This window comes from Micrasema longulum, unplaced genomic scaffold (assembly GCF_059751315.1).
Source record: "Micrasema longulum isolate JH-2025_06_02 unplaced genomic scaffold, ASM5975131v1 h1tg000721l, whole genome shotgun sequence".
NCBI lineage: Eukaryota > Metazoa > Arthropoda > Insecta > Trichoptera > Brachycentridae > Micrasema > Micrasema longulum.
Genome location: NW_028277917.1, coordinates 78,089 through 101,426, shown reverse-complemented (window position 1 = coordinate 101,426; position 23,338 = coordinate 78,089). Strand labels below are relative to the sequence as shown.

General features: G+C 31.1%; 1 protein-coding gene across 22 annotated transcripts; it reads left to right on the top strand.

Moving 5' to 3' along the window:
• The first annotated feature begins 545 nt into the window (after positions 1 to 545).
• Positions 546 to 23,093, top strand: Asph (Aspartyl beta-hydroxylase). Of its 22 annotated transcripts, none has more exons than XR_015822872.1 (17): positions 546 to 764; positions 1,291 to 1,356; positions 4,525 to 4,734; positions 6,959 to 7,071; positions 9,304 to 9,744; positions 11,354 to 11,459; positions 12,555 to 12,629; positions 14,043 to 14,108; positions 14,601 to 14,737; positions 16,305 to 16,755; positions 16,944 to 17,059; positions 17,859 to 18,093; positions 18,292 to 18,401; positions 18,495 to 18,729; positions 20,669 to 20,921; positions 21,060 to 21,282; positions 22,785 to 23,093. XR_015822872.1 is itself a non-coding variant. In XM_088229884.1 (17 exons), exons 1-17 carry the CDS (start codon positions 713 to 715, stop codon positions 22,933 to 22,935), a joined length of 3,036 nt encoding a protein of 1,011 aa, XP_088086010.1. In that variant the 5' UTR covers positions 546 to 712; the 3' UTR covers positions 22,936 to 23,093. The 22 variants fall into 22 exon arrangements, 12 of the variants coding, with proteins under 12 accessions (XP_088086010.1, XP_088086011.1, XP_088086014.1 ...); XR_015822873.1 differs by having other exon boundaries at positions 18,292 to 18,404; XR_015822875.1 differs by having other exon boundaries at positions 17,148 to 18,093.
• Positions 23,094 to 23,338: the final 245 nt, after the last annotated feature.

Below are 23,338 nucleotides of genomic sequence, written 5' to 3'. Positions count from 1 at the left end.
AATAATTGAAGTCCTAGGTTCGATTCCTGGCAAGGTGGGTATGAAATACTGATTTTAAATGGTTCTACGCTCCAATGTTCTGTAATTTCTGGACCGGAACCTGAAGCGTAAAACTGCCCATCTTGTATTCTTACTAGTTCTTAGTTATTGCTGGCACATCGCAATTTCAGTACCGATGCAGTGTTTTGTCCACCACGGAGCACGGATGAGAAAACGATGGTGTAGAATTTATTAGACTTCTAAACTTCTAGTAAAACGAGTGTATTATAGAAAAGAGATAATATGATATGAGGACATATATCTGTTTTTTATTTGATTTTTGTTTGTTTTATAACTGTTTTTTTTTTTTAATTTTACATGATTTTAATTTTATTTTTTATGAGAAAAAACGACAATATTATTCATAGACAATAAAATCTACATTTTGATTTCAAATTTCGAGATTTCTTCTTCATTAGTTTTTGGTTTTATGTTGCGCGGTTGCGCGATCTTTTTCCAACTAATTATTTATAGAACCGGGGTTTTGGAATTTTCAAAATCACGTTGATCACGATCACGCTTTTGACAAGGAAGACTTGTTTTCTATAATTAAATTTAGCTCAAATAATTTCATTACAAACTTTCACAAAGTTCGTTTCGGGATAAAGTGATTTTACGAGCATGTACGTTCCCCTAACCTTATTAAAGTTTGATTAGTAATTTAGTTTTTAAAATGTCAGGAGACGTGCAACCAAGAAAGCGAAAAGATAAACGAAAAAAGAAAGGTTTGTAAATTTCATGACCCTATTCATATCTTTACCAATTCGAGTACAAATATTTGTTTTATTGGTGATAAATAAATGCTTATATTATAAAAAAAGTACACTGTTGATCTTAATTTAGATCTCATTTAACTGTATTTATTATTATAATTATATTAAATCTTTACTTAGTGTTAATGCGTCGTTACAAAGGTTTCTTATCATATTTTACATCCACTCACGTTTGTATTTCATCCTAACATTTGGCATTCTATCCAAGATATAAATAGATACCTCATTTAGGAGCACATTTACAATGTGTTTATTTTCTAGTCACGCGCCTTATTTATAAAAGATGATTTTTTTTGCATAAAATGTGTAAAATAATGTTCTGTCACTGAACTACAGAACGAGATGAAAATACCGATTAAACCCTGCAAACAATAGATAACAATCTTATCATATACTTACACAGCTAATTTAATGCAAACTGATTGCCGTAGTCAAAAATATTGTTTAATGAAGTGTATGAATATGTTTTTTTTAACAGATGCTTCGAGCAGTGAAAGATCAAAAGCTGAAGCTGAGTATATTGCTCGTAAGCTTAGTCTCGGAGGTAAAATATATCACCATGACTGATGCCCAATTCCTATTTAAGTATTTAAGCAAGCATTCCATCAAGTGTAACATATATTTGATTAAAACAACATAAGTATGCCCCAGTAAAAAAATTACCATTCTGTATAAAATGAAATCCTTACTTAATATTCTTAATTACAATGACATTTATCCAGATTCCTCTATTACAATTCCAAAGAAAATTAAAAGAAACCTTGTTAGAAATGATTTCTCATAAAAGTTGTTTGAATGAAAGCTCTCAAATAACACAAACTCCATTAACACTCACTCTGGTTTTGAGATCTCGACTCTTGTCAAGTTAAACTTTCTACAATGCAAAAAAAGGTCAATAGCTTCCATCCACTTAATCCCAATCCACTCCAATAATTCCAATCCACTTAGGATGGAACACATTTTCTCTCTTATCAGGGTTTCACTGTATTTTTTTCAAACCCCAACCCAATTCCTATGTACCTTGTTAACTTTAATCATTTGTTGCGTATGGTAGAATTGGCATGTTATGGATGTGTTAAATAAAAATGCCTTCTCTTGTTTAATGGAACAAAAAAATATTAGAAGAATGGTTAAACATTAGAGTAATAATACACCACATGCTAATAGTAGCCCATATGGAAAAAAAACTATTCTATGATTATCAACTACGAAGTTAGCTACAGTTTACAGCAATACAACAGGTCGTATGTATTTAGGTCGAGAATTGCAAGTGCAAACTGAAACCGCCCGTTACACGTTTGTTGTCAAACTAAGAACCAAACTTTTGTCCTATGCAATAGAGCTGAAGAGTTTCTCTTTAAGCGGGATCAAATTATTACTCTAAGAGTTAAACAGGTATATATTAGGTTGGGGGAAAAGTAATTTCGTATTTTTCGCTTTATTTCAATACTTTATAAAAAGTGTTACAATTATCCGATTTAAGTCAAATATGCGCCGTTCTGTTCGATAACTTGTTGCTAACGAGAATCCAACTTCATAATGCCCCTCGCATAGAAGCACTTGTCCCTATTGGCAAAAAACTCGAACAACTAATTTTTGAGAAGCAGAATTGAGCGTTTGGCTATAGAAGAGCAACTCATAGTAAAGTATTTCCTGCCAATCCCACCAAACACACAGCAACTCCTTCTTGGCTGTCAGTCTTGGCTTGACCACGGTCTGGGCCGCTTCGTTGGCCTTCGACCACGATCTCTGTTGCTTGACATTGTCGTAAGTGACCCACTTTTCATCACCAGTCACCATCCGCTTCAGAAATGGGTCGATTTTGTTACGATTCAGCAGGGATTCGCAGATGGGAATTTGGTCCGCTTGGTTTTTTTGCGTCAGTTCGTGTGGCACCCAAAAATTGAGCTTTTTTTAAAATCCAGCCTTCTGCAAATGGTTCAAAACAGTTTTATGATCAATATTCAGCTCCTGGGCGATGCTATGACGGTCTATCTAGAATATTTTCCATGATTTTATTGACATTTTCGACAACAGGCCTGCCAGAGCGTGGTGCATCATTCACCTCCACTACACCAGAACGAAATAACTTGAACCACTGTTGTGCAGCACGAGCCGAAAGAGTATTGGCCCCGTATACATCGCAATTTTTTTTGGTCGCTTTCAACGCGTTTTTCCCTTTCAGGTAGTATAAATGTAAAATATGGCGAATTTCTTCCTTTGAAACCTCCATACTCGACGCATGATAGTTCACGACTGAACTGACCAAGCGCAATACTGTCAAAGAAGCATTTAAAGTATACACTTACACCTTTACAACGCCGTATTGTATGATCCGATGTGACCAACAATGAACGAGATATACTTTGTTGAAAAAAAACGGCGCCAAATACAAAATGACTTTTTCCCCCAACCTGATATATTAGATTATAAATTAAAGCGTAGGATGTACACAATGGCATAATAAGATAAATCAAAATCTTAAATCTGGCTATTTCAAAAGTCTATAGTCTACATAATAGAAAAGCATGCATAATGAAATGTACAAAAGTAGAAGAAGCTACAAATAATCTTAAATTCTCAGCTTGCACAAATTCAAATATTAATTTGAATAGCAACATTTATGATCACAGTAAGCACAATTCCAAAACTTTTAATAAAAGGTTTTTTGATCAACCAAGTTTTAGTGACCGACCGGAGTCTCGGTTTCGGTTTCAGCCAGTTTCGGCCAGTAAAATGAATTTCCGATTGGCCAAAACTTGGCTCAGCCAAAACCTGCGATCGGGATGTGTCGGATTACATTTGGCTGTACTCGGATGCATTTTACGGCTCGTGACTCTAGTTCTCGTGAGTTCACAGATCTTTTATATTTATATATTTTTTTATTCCTTTATTTATTTTTTATTTTATAAATTTATTCCATAATATAAGTATACATATTTAATAACAGGGAATTTATATAAAACTAGTGAATAGAAAATGAAAACGGAGCGTTCTCTGTTTAGGATAGTCTCCATCTAACATGGCTCAGCCTGTTCTAAGATGGATAGAACTTATAGTTAATAAGTTAATGTTCCTATAGAGCACACTAAAGAACTGTTGCATATAAGTTATATGTATAACATTACAACCAACCATTAAATTTATGCCTTTTATTTCATTGTGTATTTTATATAACACTTACTTTAGATTAGTGAACAATATTTGGGAGATTTGGAGTGATTTTTGACTTATTGAAATAAGTTTCGGTTTTGGCAAAAATTAGAACAGAAGACAAAATTCAGTTTCGGTTGAAAATCTTGTTTCAGTCGATCACTACAAAGTTCGGTAAAAAGTAAATAAATAAATTGCCCAGCTTTTGTATAATAAACTGCCCAGTGAAATTAATGAAAAAAGGACATCTTAATCCTAAAAAGTAAAGCCCTTTAAAGACTACTTCTTAAATCAGTTTTTTGAGAATATGAAAGATAATTTTAATATTTTTGTTTACTGTGTCTTCATAATATGATTTTATTTTATGTTTTGAAAATTGTTGTCTTTGTCCCGGAATAAGTTATAAATATAATATGTAAACATTTATTTATGTATTATATGTTCTGAAAACAATAAAAAAATATAGATTCCTATGTTGGAAAACAATAATATTTATTAAAAATATATTTTGATGTTCTGGAAATTATTTGTAATATTGATTGCAAACTGTTTGCTGTAGATGAGTCAGATGAAGGTATCGGGCCAACTAAATCTACGCACAGTCCATCGCACGGCTCTCTAGCAAGTGATGGAGACTCAGTGATTCACGTACATCATGAGGGTGGTACTGGAGGCCACTGGTGTGCCAAAATCGTCTTCTTCATGCTACTCGGTGTACTCGTATTCCTTATTGGACTTATCATAATAGAGAACCGAGGTCTAACGGACTGTAAGTATTATTTAACATATTAAATAAACTGACGTCTTTTTTAGGTACTTCTATAAATCATTACTCTCCTGTATTTAATTATTTGTTTATATTTTGTACCCTAACTTTATAATACATGTTTTCCTATGGTGAAATTAACCTTGTTATTATTAGTTTACTACAATGAATCACATATTGAAAATATATGAGTGGATTAGCTTATTATGTCAGGAATATATGAGAGACAAATGTAGAATGGCCGTTCCGCCGGTTACCCACCCGCATAGCTGGCGAAACGGCCCAAGCTTAAACCCAGGTAAAGCCTGGGAGTATGGTATTTGCACCTAATAACATATCTACATTTCCCACTATATACATACAAAAATGTTGAAACATAGTCGAGATCATAGGTACTATGTTCCAAATCCACTAGACTTTTGGTCCTATGTTGAGTTGGAATGTACATATTAAGCTAACTTGTATTTTTCTGATTAATATCAACCGTGTTTAGGTCAAAGGCATTAACCCACAATTCTCAAAAAAGGAATTTCATTATTTCAAATGTGTTTTAAACCAATTGCAATAGATCTTGTACATATTCTGGCAAAAGAATTGAAGTCTGCAGTTTGCGGTTCAAATCCTTTAGCTAGAATGTATATAAGACCTACGTAATTGGTTTAAAACACATTTGAAATAGTGTGGTTTAATGCCTTTGACCTAAACACGGTAAATATAGTTAGACCTTATTCATCATGGTCAAACACAACATGAAAAAAAGCGTAACAAACAACATATAACTTATATATTTGAAGCACTACCTTTCACTATAGTAAAATTAATAAAACAACTTTGTTTTTAACTGCTAATTTTTAAAATTTTGTTTCATTGGCAGCATACTGATAAAATATAATATGAAAGAATTCATTAGTTAAGTAAACCTTGAGAAAGAAACTTGTTTAGCTTTGAAACCGGTTGGTAAAAAAAAAAAAATGTGGTTAAAAACAAATTTGTTTTATTGTCGGCCTCGTGGTGTAATGGTCAGCGTGTTTGCCTACTATGCGAGAGGTCTCGGGTTCGATTCCTGACATGGTTGATATGAAATATTTATTTAAAAGGGTGTTTTCACACCTGAATATTTCATAGTCCCTGGACTGGTGCCTGAAGCGTAAGACTGATCATCCCTCCTTCATGTGACAAAAATGATCAAGATACGCTGTGATTGGTGTACCAATGCAATGCCCTATGTCCCATTAGGTGCGAAAAGGGAATGATGATGAAGAAGTTATAATGATCTCCTGCACAAAACAATAAAAACTCTGCCTGTTCGAGGACTACTGTGGCTTTGCATCATTTTGGAACAATTTAATAGTAATACATTCAAGTTTCCTCTCAAACATAACCATAATACACGCTTCACGTCAAATGATGGCTTGGTAGTACCAAAAGTATGTAATAAATATGGAAATAGAACTCTCAAATATTTAGTACCTAGAATTTTCAATTTATTACTAAAAGAACTTAAATTTAACTCACATTGTAACAAGAGCAAAATAAGAGAGTGGCTACTCGATCAAGAGTTTATATATGAATAGTAGCTTAGGTGTAAATATTTTAATTTTTCATATATTTTCTTGTATTTAAAAAATAAATTTAAATATTATTATTTGTATAAACATGTTTATTCTGATCTTTCCGGCTGTTAATTTTTATCTGTTTATTGTTTTTATAAATGTAAATAATATTATTAAGTCAGTATAAATATAATCTTCACCAACAAGCTACAAAAAGTGGTTTGGTGGGATTTTAGTTTTAGTAAAAATATAACAAGTGAAATATTTTTTTAATTGTAAAAATGTATAATTATGCTATTAAATAAATAAAATAAATGATGTTTTATTTATGTATTTTATTTTATTAACTTTTCAATAAAGATCAGAATATCTGCATTTCTGTACTTTTACTGGAGCATTATAATCCTCATTATGGTTACACAGAGGGCCAAAAGCAGTTTTGAAGGTCATGGTGGATGTTTAATTTTCTTGACTTAATATTAATATATAATATTTAATTTTTTTTTTAAATTGTACTCGCAGTAAATCTTAACAGGTTTATTAAAAAAATATCAAAGTTATTAAAATATTAGCATGTCCAGTTTTCATATTATGTATATAAATGGTGGTAATACTACCACCATTGATTTTTCTTTTGTTGTCATATAAATATAAATTATTTTATTTTATTAAAGTGGACACACCAGTGGGAGAGTCACGCTACGCTCAAGTATTTGATGGCTGGGTAGATGAAGGTCCAGTTCATGACGATCACCATGATGAACATACTTTAGAATTGAACCATGCGGTAGGTTTTTTGTTGTTTTATTTCTATCCACTTTTATAATAATCTTGTGAGCATTTTGTCAGATAAAACCAAGGACAGGAACATATATCTGTCCTGACACGGAAAAGGGGCAAAAGTCTGTGTGATGTAATTTTAAAATACAGCTGTTTTACTTAATGGCAGCTAGGGCTTCGGTGGTTTTTTATTAATTACAAAAGATATAACTTACAATGTTCAACTTTAATGCTTGAATATATTTAAATAGAGTATTTTCTACTAGATTTAATATTTATTTTGTTAAAAAATCGCGCATTTATATTTATTTACGGCTTGTGTCCTTTTTCATTGTTATTTTTTTCTCCATACTACAATCGATTTGGCACTAAGTGTACTTAGGCCTAAATTCATAAATACATTTTAGCTTGGCTATTGTTCAAATTTGAGTTATATTTCCACTAAACACTCATTTTTTCTACATTTCTACTTGTTTTTTCTTTCTCAAGTTCACCTTCAACTATGTTAGAGGCTCAAAGGATATTGGTACTTTCTCCTGAGGGTTCTGCCCTTAGCCGCCTTACTGATATAACCTCTACTATTACTACCATCACGCCATTTCCCGTAGGGGTAGGCAAAGAGAATGGACCACCACACACGTCTATCTTGGCATACGTTTCTAGCTTTTTCCACTTTCATACATCTTGTCATACACACCCTTCGGTTCTGGATGCTTTTGGCATGACCAGACTTAAGATTTTGGTTTACCTAATCATGCCACTTCTTTCTTTGTTGTCTTCGTCCCACATTACCATTCATTCTCACCATTTATGCCTGTTTTACCATTTTTTTGTCATTCATTTTCTCTACATGACCAAACGATCTCAGAGACCCTTTCTTAATTTTATCAATTATACCTGACTCAGAATTACACTCTCACCTGATTTTATAATTTGTAACCCTGTCTTACATTGATTTCTCACACATTCATCTAAGAGATTGCATTTTGACCGCGTTCACTCGGCTTTCATCCTTCCTCTGCTATTATTGGTATACTCAAAGATATTTCGTATCATTACTTAATCTCACTGAACATTCACATTTTCTTGTCATCACGTTATTAAGGCAATATTTTTTTTGGCTCTAAACATCTTCGACGCGACGTTACCTTGGATTTTTTCTTCTTAAAATAGGAAATATGCGGCAACGATCAGCAGGCGGACGATTCAGGTTTGACGCTGACATCGACCAGAGATAAAATTAGTGCCCTTCTTCAATATCATAGATTAATATTATTGTGTTGAACTGTGGGCGCAAGTCGACTTGTGCTCATATTCCATGTTACAAATTTGATAAAAATATTTGTAAGACGAACGACTCGAGTCAGGTCTATTTTCTTTGATACTATTTTACAAATATCGACTTGGACCCAAATGTAAAATTGTCTTTTTATCGTTATGATGGGGAATCTTTTAACTTTTCTTTATTTTACTTGTGTATCTGTAAATGGAGTATCAAATTATATTAATAACTCAATTTGGCAACAAACCCGACTTATGCCAATTTTCTGTGTCAGCACAGATATATAGTAGCACATAAGAACAAAAGAAACTTAATATTAGGTAAAAATCCTCAAAAACAAAATCAAACGGAGTTAAGTCAGCTATGTAGTTAGTGGTTGGCACATTTGCCTGGACATGAAATATTGGTTTAAGGTGGTTATACACTGTAATATATCATTGTTCCTGGACTGGAACTTTACTTTCCTTCAATGTAACAAAAAATATCAGGATGCGCTGCAATTAGAACGCCAAATGCAGTGCTCTGTGAAGATATACAAACCTTTTGAATAATTATGTCAAATTGTTTGACTTCTAAAGCTGGTAGATAACTTGTAAAGCTGTTTTCCAATCCAATGAAATAATATCATTGGCCTAACTTGTAAAACTCGTAAGTCCCAAACATACTTTTGTTCATGAGAGAGTTTTTATTTCAGCAGTGAAGTTTATTTATTTATTAAAAATAATGGAACACTTTTAACCGTTTATGGACTTTAGTTTGAGTTTTACAAGTTAGGATGACAATATGTTAAAATAAACTTCTCCCAAAAAAAATATTCTCCAACTTTATTGTTAATTTGTTATTTTATTTTAAAATTGTTTTATAAGGATATTTTTTAATATTTCGGGTTGTTGAAGGAAATGGCCACATGCCAATGACTATTTACCAAAACCTTAATTTATCATTATAAATAACTAGGAGGATAGTCACGAGGAAGATCTTGATGATGAACATGATGAAGAAATTGAGGACATTGAAGATGAACACGGTGACAGTGAAGATGAGCATAGTGACGATGATGACACTGCTAATTCCGATGATGAGGATGATCATCATGAAACAGAAGACGAAGAGGATGATAACGCTAGTGATGAAGGTCTGAATAATGATAGCGATGAACAAGAAAATGAAATAGATAATGATGAGGATCAAGACGACGATCATGATGAGGATCAAGATGATGATCACGATGAAGATCAAGAAGATGACGATGAGGATGATGAATATTTAGATGGATCCCATGAAAATAATTATGAAGATACGAAGGAAGATAATATTTCTGCTGGTGACGAAGAAGAGGATGAAAATGATTCTAAATTAGAAGAGAGTTCAGAGAACATGGATCTTCCATTTGAAGAGGTGTGATCGAGAATCTTGGCATGATTGAAATAACATTTTCTTTACCTTAACTAAAATAATATTTTGTTTTGCTAATCTACTGGACTCATTGGATACAAAACTATCTCAGTTTTAGTTTTGTTTTTTGTATGACCTGTTCATCATTACTAACTCATACTACCAAAGTTTAATTAAAGTATGCTAAAGTAAAGGTGAAACAAAGCCTCAAATAAAAATGTCCGCACTCAAGTTAAATCGCACAAAACAATTGTGGTTATTTCGTCTTTAAATGTTGATTTCATTGTCATTTGTTTGATAAAAGCAGTATTAATGCATGTTTTTATATTAGAAATATTGTGTTGATGAACTACAGTAAAACCACCTTTTTACGTTTTTCAAGGGAGCAACAAAAAAGTCCAATATTAAGGAAAACGCTCAAGTGGGGAAATAAAAAATGGATGGAAAAAATGGAATTTCATAACAGTAAAATTTATGTAATAAACTATAGTGTAAATATACTGCTAGAAAAGTGATGAAAACAGTCATAATTGAGATTTATGATTATATTTACCTATTTTCAATGAAATCACTAAAAATATTTCATGTTCTTTCAATTAATATCTTTTTTTTTTTATTGAATTAAGAAAAAAATGTTTGAATAATTTTATCTACTTAAATTTAAAAACACAAAAATAAAAAATTTGAATTTGCATTAAATACATACAATATTTTTTTCCCTAAATGTTAGGAAATTTTATTCATGTGGTATCACTTTTTTTTCTATGCCAATACATAATTTCAACTGTCATATTTACATTGCGGCAAAACTGTTTATTGTAAGGAATGTTTAAACTATCTTCTTTTCACATTATGTTTTTAACTTAAATAATATTTTTATTTCCCACATTCTGCGTCGTAATTTATTGATGTAAAGACTTTATTCTTATTATGCGTCAACTGCCTTTCACAATTTAGTAAAATGTCCAATATGGCATTTTTGTTCTAAAAACGTAAAAGGATATAATGAAAAACTAACTAACTAGTTTTTCATTATAGAAAAACTAACCCTAAAGAAATTCGGAACGTTGCATTTGCTTGAAAAATGTATCGAAATACAATGCAAAATAGCCTTAAGTAAAATTAGACACTGGGGTCAATTACACTGCACGTACTTTGTATTTAGTTTGAGACAATAATTTACCCTTTTTTATGCAGCTCGGCGTTTTTTGACACATCGAAATAGTTTTGAAAATTTTTCAAGGTAAAACCAGGATTATGGAAAACGTAAATAATGTTGATTGGGGGGAATATTTTATTTCTTAAGACTTAATAATTTGTTTTGTATTTGTTTTTTTTGTACTAATTCATACGTTTCCTGAAATAGCATTGTTTAAATGCATATTTTGTATTTATACTAATATTAATCTTATCATAAAAATATATGAATAAATTATGAATGTGTATGCATTATGTGCATATTCGAAGCGCTTCTTGGTTTAATGGTTTCTTCCACAGATAACTTTAGCTCGAATCAATATGTTCTAATGTAGATGGAATTTATCTTTCCGCTGTTCACATTTAGAATAGCTCTCCCGGTTAAATAATTAATAAGTGTAAATTAATGGTTTAGGTGGACTCGATGGAAGAAGAGGTTGTGGAAAATAGCGCTGGTGAAGAAGAACACTTAGCAGCTAAACAGGCAGAACAGTTGGCTCACGAACAAGAAGAATCTGGCAGTGAGTATTCCATCATATTATAATGTATTATCAATGTTTCAAATAAGTGTTTTTTTTAATTTATTATTTAGTACATTTTGATGTATTTAACATTGATATTTATTAAATAAAATGTATATACATACAGATATAAACTTTATATTATGTAAACTAGTCCTTCAGTATTTGTCAAGTCACTCAAGCAGCCGATTTTTTCATTTTCATCCCAGTTATACATATGAAACACGTTTCGTTTTCATTGTTTTAAAATAGAAACTGTAGAAAAGGTTGAACTATTAAGTGATTTGATGATTTCACACATGCTCCAAACATACATATCGTCTGACTAACTTGCAAAACTCCAATCTCCAAAAATAAAAGTTTTGCAGGAGGGTGAAAAAACAGAATAGTTTTTGAAATAATACTGTTTTTTCACCCTCCTGTAAAAAAAAAATATTTTTGGAGATTGGAGTTTTGCAAGATAGTCAGACGATATGTCTTTATAGAATTATCATATTTCGTAGATTATCTAATGGGCATGTGAAAATTATATTAACAATTTGCATTGTATAACAAGATTTAGTTGAATTATCACCTTCATACGTCAGAATAGTTGTCATTTTTTGGCATAATATGCCGCAGCCATGTTATTAAATAATTTTGAGTTATAGCTTTATACTCATATTAAGAAATCTGTTCATTTGAAAACCTCTACTGTGAAATGGAAATGAGTTTTTATGAGTAAATTTATGTATTTATCTTGCCTGTACCAAAGAATATTGTTTTGAAAATTTCACAAATAAAATTTACATTGTATGCATTAAATTAGTATTTACATCATATGTATGCACATGCCTAATTTTTCTGTTATGTATGCGTGTATGTGACAAAATATTTATAATAATATGAAACATTTTGACTTCAGGACTTTTTTTACATTCCATTTTGCAAACTCTGAGCAAAGTGTTTTATTTTATAGTAAATACTATCAAAAATGAAATTTTGTTAATAAAACTGAATGTTGTTTTATGTATTCTTAAATTGGAAGAAAATTTTGTAATGGAAAGGTCACGAGCCAGGATTAGTTATTGACATTGCGGGTGTGATATGTTGCAGTTGGCATGAGAGTCGGCATCGGGCTGGTGCTACTGATGGTCGCTTACTGCGTCCTGGCCAGAAAATGGCACAATGGTCGGTACCACACTATAGTACAGCCGCTCGTGCATGCTTTTTTTTTTTGCACACCCAATTTTGCCTTCAAAATCATCGATGCCATTGTAACCATGTATAACAAATTTAGCAATTGCTTGAATTCAAGTGAATTTCATTTTTAAAAAAACTAAAAACATTGTGAACGAATCCAATGCTCGTGGCCTCACTAACAAACTTGATCTTGTTATAAACTTGTTACATTTGCTTTCTAGATGTTTTTTTCTTTCTTTACATCTTAGTTATGTGTATGTTCTTACTTAAGTGTATTTAACACCCTCTCTGCTATGTCTTATTTTAACTACTGAACATTTTAAACATGCGAATACTGCTTCGCGCAAACATGGTTGTCACCAATGGCCTGTTTAAGAGTGAAATACCATTTTCAAGCATATGTTTTCAATTTATCGATGTTTGTACATTTTTTGCTAATTCTATATATAATATACATTTATTTAAATATAGTGTGTGCTCTTGGTTTTTTTTTTTACATGATTCAGTTTGCTATAAATATTGTCAATAGTTGGATAATTTAAATAGCATCATTTTTGTGAAAATCACCTGAAGGGTGCTGTGCAATAAATAAATATCCCAGCACGTCTTGCAGCTACAGAGCGCATGGACGATTGGAATTCTAATTCCTCATTTCCAATTATGATCTATTTCAATTATAACAGATAGAAGCTAGATTACAGCACGTCTTGCGGCTACAGAGCACATGGACGGTAAGAAATCTAGCCCCCACTTGCATTATGTTTTTTACTTGTCAATTAAGTTAAGCTTTTAAATGATATTAAAATGAATAAATCAAAAACTCATTTTTAAAAATTTGAGTTAGATTATAACAGATCTTGCAGCTACTGAGTGAATGGACGGTTGACATTCTTGACCGCATTTACAAAATTTAGGTATTCAATAGTTGATAACATTAACATATTGAAGCTAGATTACCAATCGTCTTGCAGCTACAAAGCACATGGATGAGTGAAATTCCAGCAACTTAAAATTATATCAATAAATTTACAAAAAATAAAAACAGCAGAGTAGATAATTTGTCAAGTGCTTATGCTTAATAGTAAATAATAAAAAACTAAATAAATAAAGCACCGTTACAACATTATGATGAACAAAACAAAGAAAAATATCCAAAGGGTATCTTTTGTAGATTGTAGGTAGTTTTTACCTACATGTAGGTATCTACATATTAAGATCTGTAAATTGTGTGTTCTGTATTATGCAAGTTATTATTCCTTTATTTATCTTTAAACAAAGTAAATTTAAAAATTATTTTTATCTGAGCTTAAAGTTATTATGTCAAAGTTATTATCAAGAAATAGTAATTTAATAAATCCAGTACACACATATATTTAAAACTGTATTTAATTTTTGAAATAGACAGTGATGATGGTACACCTGAGATTGCGGATGTCAAACGAAGAATGACTCTCATTTCTGATGAAGGTAAACCAATTTTTAAAGTTGTTATACTAAACAAAAACCTAATAGTACGTTCTCTAAAACTTACTATTATGGAGAGAAAATATTTTTTATCAACTCATTCCTGTTTTAAATTTGCAAAATTTTATACTTAATCTTTAGTTATATAATCCATTAAAAAAAAGTATTAAGTATTCGATATGTATATGTATGCAGTTAAATTCTTCAGTTTTTATATTTAACTTTCCCGAGAATCTTGCATCATTCATGTATACATAACCAACCTATCATGTTATAATATTTAGTTTGTCAGTTATCATTTTAATACATCAGTAAATCGTATGAATTCTCTGCCTTTATATTCCAATGTAAGTCTTGGCTGATGCCGAGACATTGGTATGTTATTTTCAAAGAAAAAAAATGTATTTTTCAACATAGACAACCCACCAATTAGTTACGAGTCAATATTGTTTCTCTTATTACAATAATTATTTATGTTTTTATTTCTCCACTTAGATATTATTGATGACGCAGAAAAAGAAATAGAAGAAAAAATTATCAAAATTAAAGAAGCTTTGCCTGTTTTACAAAGCAAACCGCAACCCTCCTTTTTTGCCAAACCTGCCAAACAAATTGTTCATCGTTACGAAGAGGTTCATTTTATTTTATTCTATTTTCCATTTACTCGAGTTTCTTGGAACACGGGTCAACTAAATCTCATAAAATTAATATTTGTATTTGAAGCACTAACTTTGTGATTTTCCATGTTATAATATAACTTTGTATAAAATCGCTTAAATGTTCAGATAGTGTACGAAACAAAATTTAACAACTAGTAATTCCTTAACTAATACATTTTATAAAGTCATTTTAAATTAATTCAGACTCTTTATGATGATACTCTATTTACCTAAATGGATATCCCATCCACCCCTAATCTTAGTTCTTTATGGTACAGATTTTTCCTAGTTGCCTTGATCTTTTTTTTTTTAAATACAATAAACAAGCTGGGACTTAAAAAAAACACTTATATTTGGGCCAATTTAATAGGTCACATTTGACACTTCATCAAAATTCAACAACATAACCTTGTAAGGTGTGGCGGTAATAAAATATTATTTCTTTTTTCGAATTTAGAACTGCACAATCACTTAACTTTTTTCAATTACGATTACATATTTATTGTAATAATGACAAAAGAAGGTAATTTTACGAAATACTTTCACTTATAAACCATTCTAAATATAATAAACTTTTTCTGTTCTAAACGTCGTTACAATGTTGCATCAGTGAAACCTTTTTCTTTTTTAACACTAGGGATGTTACCCAGAAAAATCGAATGTTGATAATTTTGTTAATTATGTACTTATCTTATTTTGTTTCTAAAATTTACGATAGAAAATAATATTGGGGCAGGGATTCGACTTATGATTTTAAAAATAAAATTACAGTACCTATACCTACTTTTTCATAGTAACTGAATTCAATTCACATATATTATGTTTAAAGTAGGAATCGATTCATTCACTTAAATCGATGTTTTAAAGCAGGTCACCTCACTATGAAGCCAAAACCGACAATTGTCAAATGTGGCCTATTAAATTGGCCCTACTATAATACGTGTTAGCCAATGTACTTTAGGTATCTACTTGTTATTTGGTAAAATTTTAAGTCTTTAGTATTAGTTTATTATTATGGCTTGATAAGCGGCCTCCATGGTGTAGTGGTTAAGACGCTTAACTCACCTACGAAAGGTTTTCGGTTCGATTCCCGATGAGAACAAAAAAAAAAAAGGTTTTTCTCAAGCCTGGGTGTTCTGTGCTGTAATTCACTACTGTAATTAGGCCTCCTAGCCTGTTGTGGTGCAAAAAATGTAAAAGTAAAGGAATAATCGTGTTTTAAAACCAGTTGCTGTAATTAATTTATTTTAGTGATTTTAAGCAAACTAAATATGTGGCTTTATTATCAATCACTTAATTTTTCTGATAACAATAAAATCTTATGATGATAAATACATATCTTGAGGTGCATCTACTCAATATTATTGAAGATTAGTGTTGAATTCACACTTGATTGTATAACATTATGAATTAAGCTTTCCATGTGTATCTAGTATTTTTAAGGTACATTTCAACCCGGTTTTCAGTTTGCAAATAGATTTTGTAGTAAAATATTGTTAGCTAATTTTATTGACGGTAATTAAACTTTGGTATCTTTAAGGATGACGACGATGTGGTCATTAGTGCGACAGAACAAAAGAAGCCAACAATGTTGATTCACAATACCAAATTAGAGGACCCCGAAGAGTTGGAAGTCGAAGAAGAGTATGAAGAGGAAGAAGAACATGATGAAGAAGAAGATGATGAACCGTTAGAAAAAATATCAAAAGAAGAGATTGCAAATATAGATTCTGCTTATAAAGAAGACAAAAGTGAAGATGTTAATCCTGAAAATGTAGAAGAATTAGATGATGAAGAAATTTTAGATGAAGAGATCTTAGAAGAAGATATTATTGAAGAGGAAGAAGAAGAAGAAGACATTTCAGAAGACCTTGATGATACAGATTTAATGAAAAAACTGGAAGCGAAATATGGAAAACTACCACAACTTGATGATGACCAGCCAGAAGGACATAGTGATGAAGATGTTTCAGCTACTCCAACAAGAAAAAGTATATTATTTAAAAAATATTTTGGTTTAGTATTTTTCCTCTAGTTTTCACAAGCCCATTAGGTAATGTTAAGCAGTTTGAATAATATAACACATTACAGACTGCTCAATAATATATTGCTTATAATGTACATATGACTATTTTGTGAATATACATTAAGTTTGTTTGATTGCCCATTTATAAAACAGGAGGAAAGCCTTCCGGAGGTAATGCTGTCGATGATTTGGAACCCGAGGAATGGGTAGACGATTCCAATGACCATTGGAAACTACAACTTGATTTGGCTCAGGCTGAGATGGATGAGGTACACACTGTAATCCAAATATTGACATAATATTTCAGTTATTCTTCTGCAGCTTCTGATATAAAATTAAACATTTTATTCTGCACAGGGACTCTTCGATTGATCCTTACTCACCTAAAATTTTGTTTACTTTTTGTATTTTTTAATGTTCCTTTAAATATCCTTTCTTGAAAATTTGCTTAACTGATTGTATTTCCTTAAGCTGCATTATGATAGTTTGTAATCGTGATTTTTTTGTAATAAGATAAGTTTGTTGTTTTTGGTACTTCATACTTTTATGTTATATTCATTCTCACTAGTCACACTTAACATAATTTGTTACGTATTGTTAAATTTCTGCTTTACTAGACTTTTGATTTTTGCATGTAAATGTATGTCATACTTAACATTATTTGTTACGTATTGTTGAATTTCCGCTTTACTAGGCTTTTTATTTTTGCATGCAAATGTATATTTTATAATTTTTTTTTATATTTTATAATTTACATTTCATGTGTGTGTAGTGTTTTTTTTGGTAGCATGGTTATAATATTGCACCCACAAAATTTTACCATGCCATCAAGAATAACTTTATTTCTCATAATGTTATTTTATTCATGAAAATGAATTTTTATTTAGTATATATTATGAATATTATAATAATAAGTTTAACGTACCCTATCAGCATATTTTTTTTTCGTTATTCTAAACAAATGACTTTAATAGCATGACTTGAAATGTTCAATACTCCCGTTTGATTTAACATGATTAATTTGTGTGTGTGTGTGTGCTTGATCTATCCTTCCATACTCCTCCTCAGGGACATATAGAAGAGAGTGTACAACTCTTCACAGCCTTAAGTTTAACAAACAAGTCGTGTTCACTGGCTAAATTGGGTCTCGCTCGAGCAATGGATCTCCTGGCAGAGAAAAAAAGGAGTAACAGTCTTCTACAAGCAGCTATTGATGAATATCTCAAAGTCCTCAACATGAATGTAGATAATAATGTATATAAATCTGTGGCAGAAAGAACCATCAACCGCATAAGATTTAAAGGTTAGGATATATACATCTTAAATATTGTTAAATTTATTTTTAATTAGATTAGCTATATCAAGTTACATAAGTAATTTATTGAACTCGAGATACTGTACAAATTACGAAAAATGTGAAACAAAAATGCTTTAATTTATTCTTTAGTGTAATGCATAATATTATTTTTGTGTGCAATTAATGAATGATCGGAAAATATAGGGCAACATCTCAGTGCTGTACCTGTTCATGAGAAGTTGATTTCCAAATTTCCTGCTGAACCCGAGTACAGGAATCAATTGGCAATTACGTATTTGATGGTCAATAAGTAGGTAGTAGTAAACTTCCGATTGATTTTTTAATACTTATCATTTATTGGAGAAAATAATAATTTCTTCATTCATTTGTGTATTTTTCCTTTATAGAATCGATTTAGCTCGGAAAGTTTTAAAAGATACCTTGAATTTATGGCCCAATGATGGTGTGGCATTAGTCCACTATGGATTTATAATAAAAACAGTAGATAATAATTTAATAGAAGCAGTGGAAATCATGCAAAAAGGTATCGATACTGGTGCCAATGGCACCTTGGAAGGGCGTTTTCTATTCCATCTTGGTGATGCATTTGCGCGACTTGGACAAAGTGAAAAGGCTAACAAGGTAAATCGAAATATAACTTTAACACATACATATTTATAATTTAACCATTGGTTGCTAAAAATGTATATTTAAAAAATTTAAAAAACTTCCATTCCCGATGAAAGGATATAAAATTACCAAAATGCCTGACATTTTACAGTGTCCATATAAATTATGGTAATTTTACCCAGGATACAACTAAGATGCGTAACACACAACAAAATGGCATGTTTAGTTTATCATATAAAACGAAAACTTATCTTTAAAAAACTAAAACATTATTCATGTCCAAAGCATATAAAAATGACTTGATTAGATTATTTATTTAAAATTAAACACTGTAATTTTTACCACATAAGAGTGTTTGAAAATTACAAAGTGTTTCATTTTAAATCAATTCAAAAAATTTTTCCACAAAGTAAATGCTGAAACAGTAAATAATATAACGATGGCAAAACAAAAAATACATCATTTTACGTAAGCCAAGTATAAAACTACATACTTAATTAAAATATTCAATGAGTCGCAAAATGAATGCAAAATATTCTGCTTTCATCTTTTCCATGCTAGGATTATTATTTTTAGACGCTTCTCTATGTATTGTGATGTATATTGGTGATTAAGTTGTCTACGTTTTTTTTTAAATTGTTTTTATTGATTACATGTTTACCTTTAAATTTTCCATTAAGCACTTTAACAAAAAAAACAATACATAATCGTATGTACATTGTAATGAAGAAGTTCAATAGGTTTCTTAATTTTTTTATTTGTCAATAGACTATCAAACTAAGCAAAAAAAAAATGTTTTTATGTTTCGTATTATCAGCGCTATGATTTTTTTAAGTTTTGTGATTTTAAAGTTACTCCGTCTGTGACATCACAAGTTCTCTTTGGTTACTTCTGCTGCTCGTTGTATTGGCTCTCTGTAAACCTGAAGTCTATCACAACACTATCATTGGTTGATTCGGAAGTGACATTGTTTAAAGTAGTTCATTTTTATCCAATTTTTTTCATTCATTTTTGAGAAATTTCACCATACAATTAAATGCTCCAATTTTTACCGCGCAAGAGAAAACATTTTTTATACAAAATTTCCCATAGTACTGAACTTCTCAATTGGCTGGTGTGCTGTAATTTTGAATTTTCATAGGAAAAATTGCCACAGGTATCTAGAAATAATGTTTCGATGTTAGTCTTCATAAAAGAGCTTTTTTGGCTCGCGGTCTTACATCGTTACAAGTATTAAGATGTAAAAATATACAGGTGGTAGGTATTACAGATACCTACATGTATAGTGTACATTATTTGTGTCAGTTTTATATTACATAGAACAGTATTTTTCAATGTGGGCGATAGCGCCCTCTTATACAGACCTTCAGGGGAGCGGTAGAACGCCCAGAGAACATTGGGGGGCATTGAGGCGGTCTAGGGAGGTGATGGCTGATTTTTTTTTAAAAAGGCAAAAAACTCAGTTTTCCTAATACTTCATATAAAAATTAATTTTGTTCTTATTTCTGCCCTGTTTTTGTTTTATTCTTAGCCTGTGTGCCGTGTTTGTAGCAATCAAGTTCATACAAGTTTTTGTTAAATAACGCGGCAAGATTATCCTTGCTTGTTTTAACTTGCCTAGTACAAATTTGGTCATGTGATGTAAAAGCCTTTTTATCTTATATCTGTTGGTGCGTGCTGCACTTAGGTTTGCCAACCCACTGGGAATTTCGGGATTCTCCCAGAAACAGGCTTATATTTTTTTAAATCTCCAGACTCCTGGAATATATTCCTGTATGATAATTACTATTTGTTACAAAAAGTTTTGGCGAGTGAAAAATGGCGAGACTTTAATTTATTTTTAACTTGTGAAGACAGAGTTATACACGAGAAACTGATTTTAGGTGACTGAACATTTGATGGAATTTCCACCCACAAATTGCAGATTTCATTGTAGAATTTACTATTTTAGGTATACAAGTTTGGAGCAGATATTGGAATTTTCCTTTCACCACTTCAGCGATCACTTTATAATGTAAATAGGCTGACTGGACGGCCATGGTGGGAGCCAAAAGAGACACCTTATATGCAACTTATAAAGGAACTTGAAGAAAACTGGAGTAAAATAGCTCAAGAAGCTAAAAATGTTCATCCTCATTTCAAAGCGGAACAAGAAAATCTTAAAGACACTGGTGTTTGGTCTCAATATGAACTATTCATGAGAGGTAATTTAAATGATCATTTTAATTAGCACCTAAAGGTGTGTTTAAAAAGAACATTATTTAGCTATCGCCCGAGTTGGTTTTAAAGCAATGAAAGAACACAGAAAAATTACATAATATTTTGATTTGTTTATATTTCAGGTGTAGAAATGAAGAATCACTGTTCAAAGTGTCCCGTGACATGTGCTATAGTACGAAAGGAGAAAGCTGCTGTGGGGTGCCGACGTGGTCAGATAAAGTTTAGTGCTATGAACCCAGGAACACATGTATTCGCTCACACGGGACCTACCAACTGTAGAATAAGAGCGCATCTAGGACTTACTGGAACAAATGGCACCTTCATAAGAGTTGCAGAGGAAACTAGGCATGTATATTATCCATTATCTTATCACTTTCAAGATGTTGGTGCCTCCAGATTTCTACTCTAGGTGTAGAACACATCACCATGTATTTTACTTTAAATATTATTAAATCCATTTGACATTGACAAACGACTTGAAATTTTAAAACAAGATTAAATCGAACAGGGTTGTGATCCTGTGGCTAGGAGGGGCACATCATCAATATAAACTTAATATTATATTTTACTATCAATAATAATGTTTTGGAAAATAAAAAAAATATTATTATAAATTACCGTCACCATTTATATCTTCCTCCAAAAATAAATATAAACATTGATAAAGTGCGCCCAGCCCGTTTCCAGTTCACAAAGAAACTAGCAGATTACTCCAGCTTATTTCTTCATACAAAAATGTATGCTGTATTTAAATTCTTAAAACCCAGTTGCTGTTATCTTGTCCTTAAGTAAGGCTGCAGATTACAGATATTATTTGAAGATTGTCTATTTGAAAAGTAGTATTTTGAACATTATTTCTTAATGACTATTTTTCTTTGCCACAAGTTGATTTTTATTTTAAGGTTTTCATGGTCACTGTTATCAATATGTTTATTTTTTGGGTGATACCGTGTGTGTTGGATTTGTTCCGACGCTTCAGCTACCATTGCAGGAACCATCTTCAGGGTAAATAGTTTACACGGTATCACCCAAAAAAGAAACATTTATATATAACTCGTTTGTAATGAACTCCAAAATGGAAATATTTGGATAAATAATAAGAACGCAAATACAGCCGAACTTCGTTATTACGAGGAAGATGGGACCGACTGAATTTGCTCATTACAGGGTTGCTCATTATACCAGAGAAATATTTTTTTTAATACAATCGCCATTTACAAGATTAACAAATAAATATACATATATGTAATTATACAGATAGTTAAAAAAAAAAAACAAGTTTGGCTGTATATATTTTTTTTTCAATGAATATTGTCAATTAAGTTTTTTTTTAATTATAATTTTTGAATTACAAAACAGTAGTTTAATTTGTTAACCCCATACCGTAATAACCTTAGAGTAATCATTCGCTACCGCTTAAAAAGAAGCTTTTAAGCTGTTGTTGCATTCAACATTTTTGGTGTGGTTTTCTGTTTAACAAACGTGTAACAGACGCTTTCGGTTTGTGCTTGCAATTCTCGACCCGAGTACCTACGGCCCATTGTATTGATGTAAACTGTAGCTAACTACGTGGTTAATAATCATAGATGGTTTTTGTCCGTATAGGTGACTCAGTAGCGTATTATTACTCTATTAACTCTCAAAATGAATACAAAAGTATACCTTTGGAAATATAATGCTAAGAATAAAAATCCAGCTTACTCTAAATAATAAAACATAACTTTTAAAAAAATATTTTTGCTGCGTAGCTTTAAATAAAAGTGTTTTAATATCCTGAAGAAATTAAATAGTTTTTCAAAGGAATTTTGCTTTACATGACCCTGTATTTAATAATATATGTATTTCAGATCTTGGGAGGAAGGAAAGGTTTTCATATTTGACGACAGTTTTGATCATGAAGTATGGCATAATGGAACAAAATTACGAATCGTACTCATTGTTGACCTTTGGCATCCAGAATTAACAAAGGAGGAGTATTCATCTTTACCATCTATTTGAATTCATAAGTAGATCAATAATATCCCAAATATGTAGTCAGAATATCGTGTTATTATACATATCAAGTTTTTATCGAGTGAGCTTTTTATATTATCAAAAGTGATACCAGTCAGTGATATTTTTGACCATGTAAATTGTAAATAAAATGTTTTATAAAATATATTCTTTTAATTTAATGTACCAGCAAACCGTATTTGTTTACCAGGTGTAATTTAATCAGAATGTTTCATGGACACAAATAAGGAAAATTAATAAAATATTTCACTTATTTGTTTAAAAATTTGTATAAACCACTTTAATTTTACAGGTCGACCGGTTTCGAGGTTACTATTATTTGGAGTTATAATAACTTAGAATCACACGAGTGATTTTAAGTTAGTGTAAGTCGTGATGATAAAGGTAT

What these genes read in the sequence shown, in the direction of transcription:
- Asph (XM_088229884.1), top strand. Translation starts at nt 713, where the DNA reads ATGTCAGGAGACGTGCAACCAAGAAAGCGAAAAGATAAACGAAAAAAG. An exon ending in GACTCTCATTTCTGATGAAG is followed by an intron (nt 14,109 to 14,600) that starts GTAAACCAATTT and finishes TTCTCCACTTAG; the next exon opens with ATATTATTGATGACGCAGAA. An exon ending in CTCAGGCTGAGATGGATGAG is followed by an intron (nt 17,060 to 17,858) that starts GTACACACTGTA and finishes ACTCCTCCTCAG; the next exon opens with GGACATATAGAAGAGAGTGT.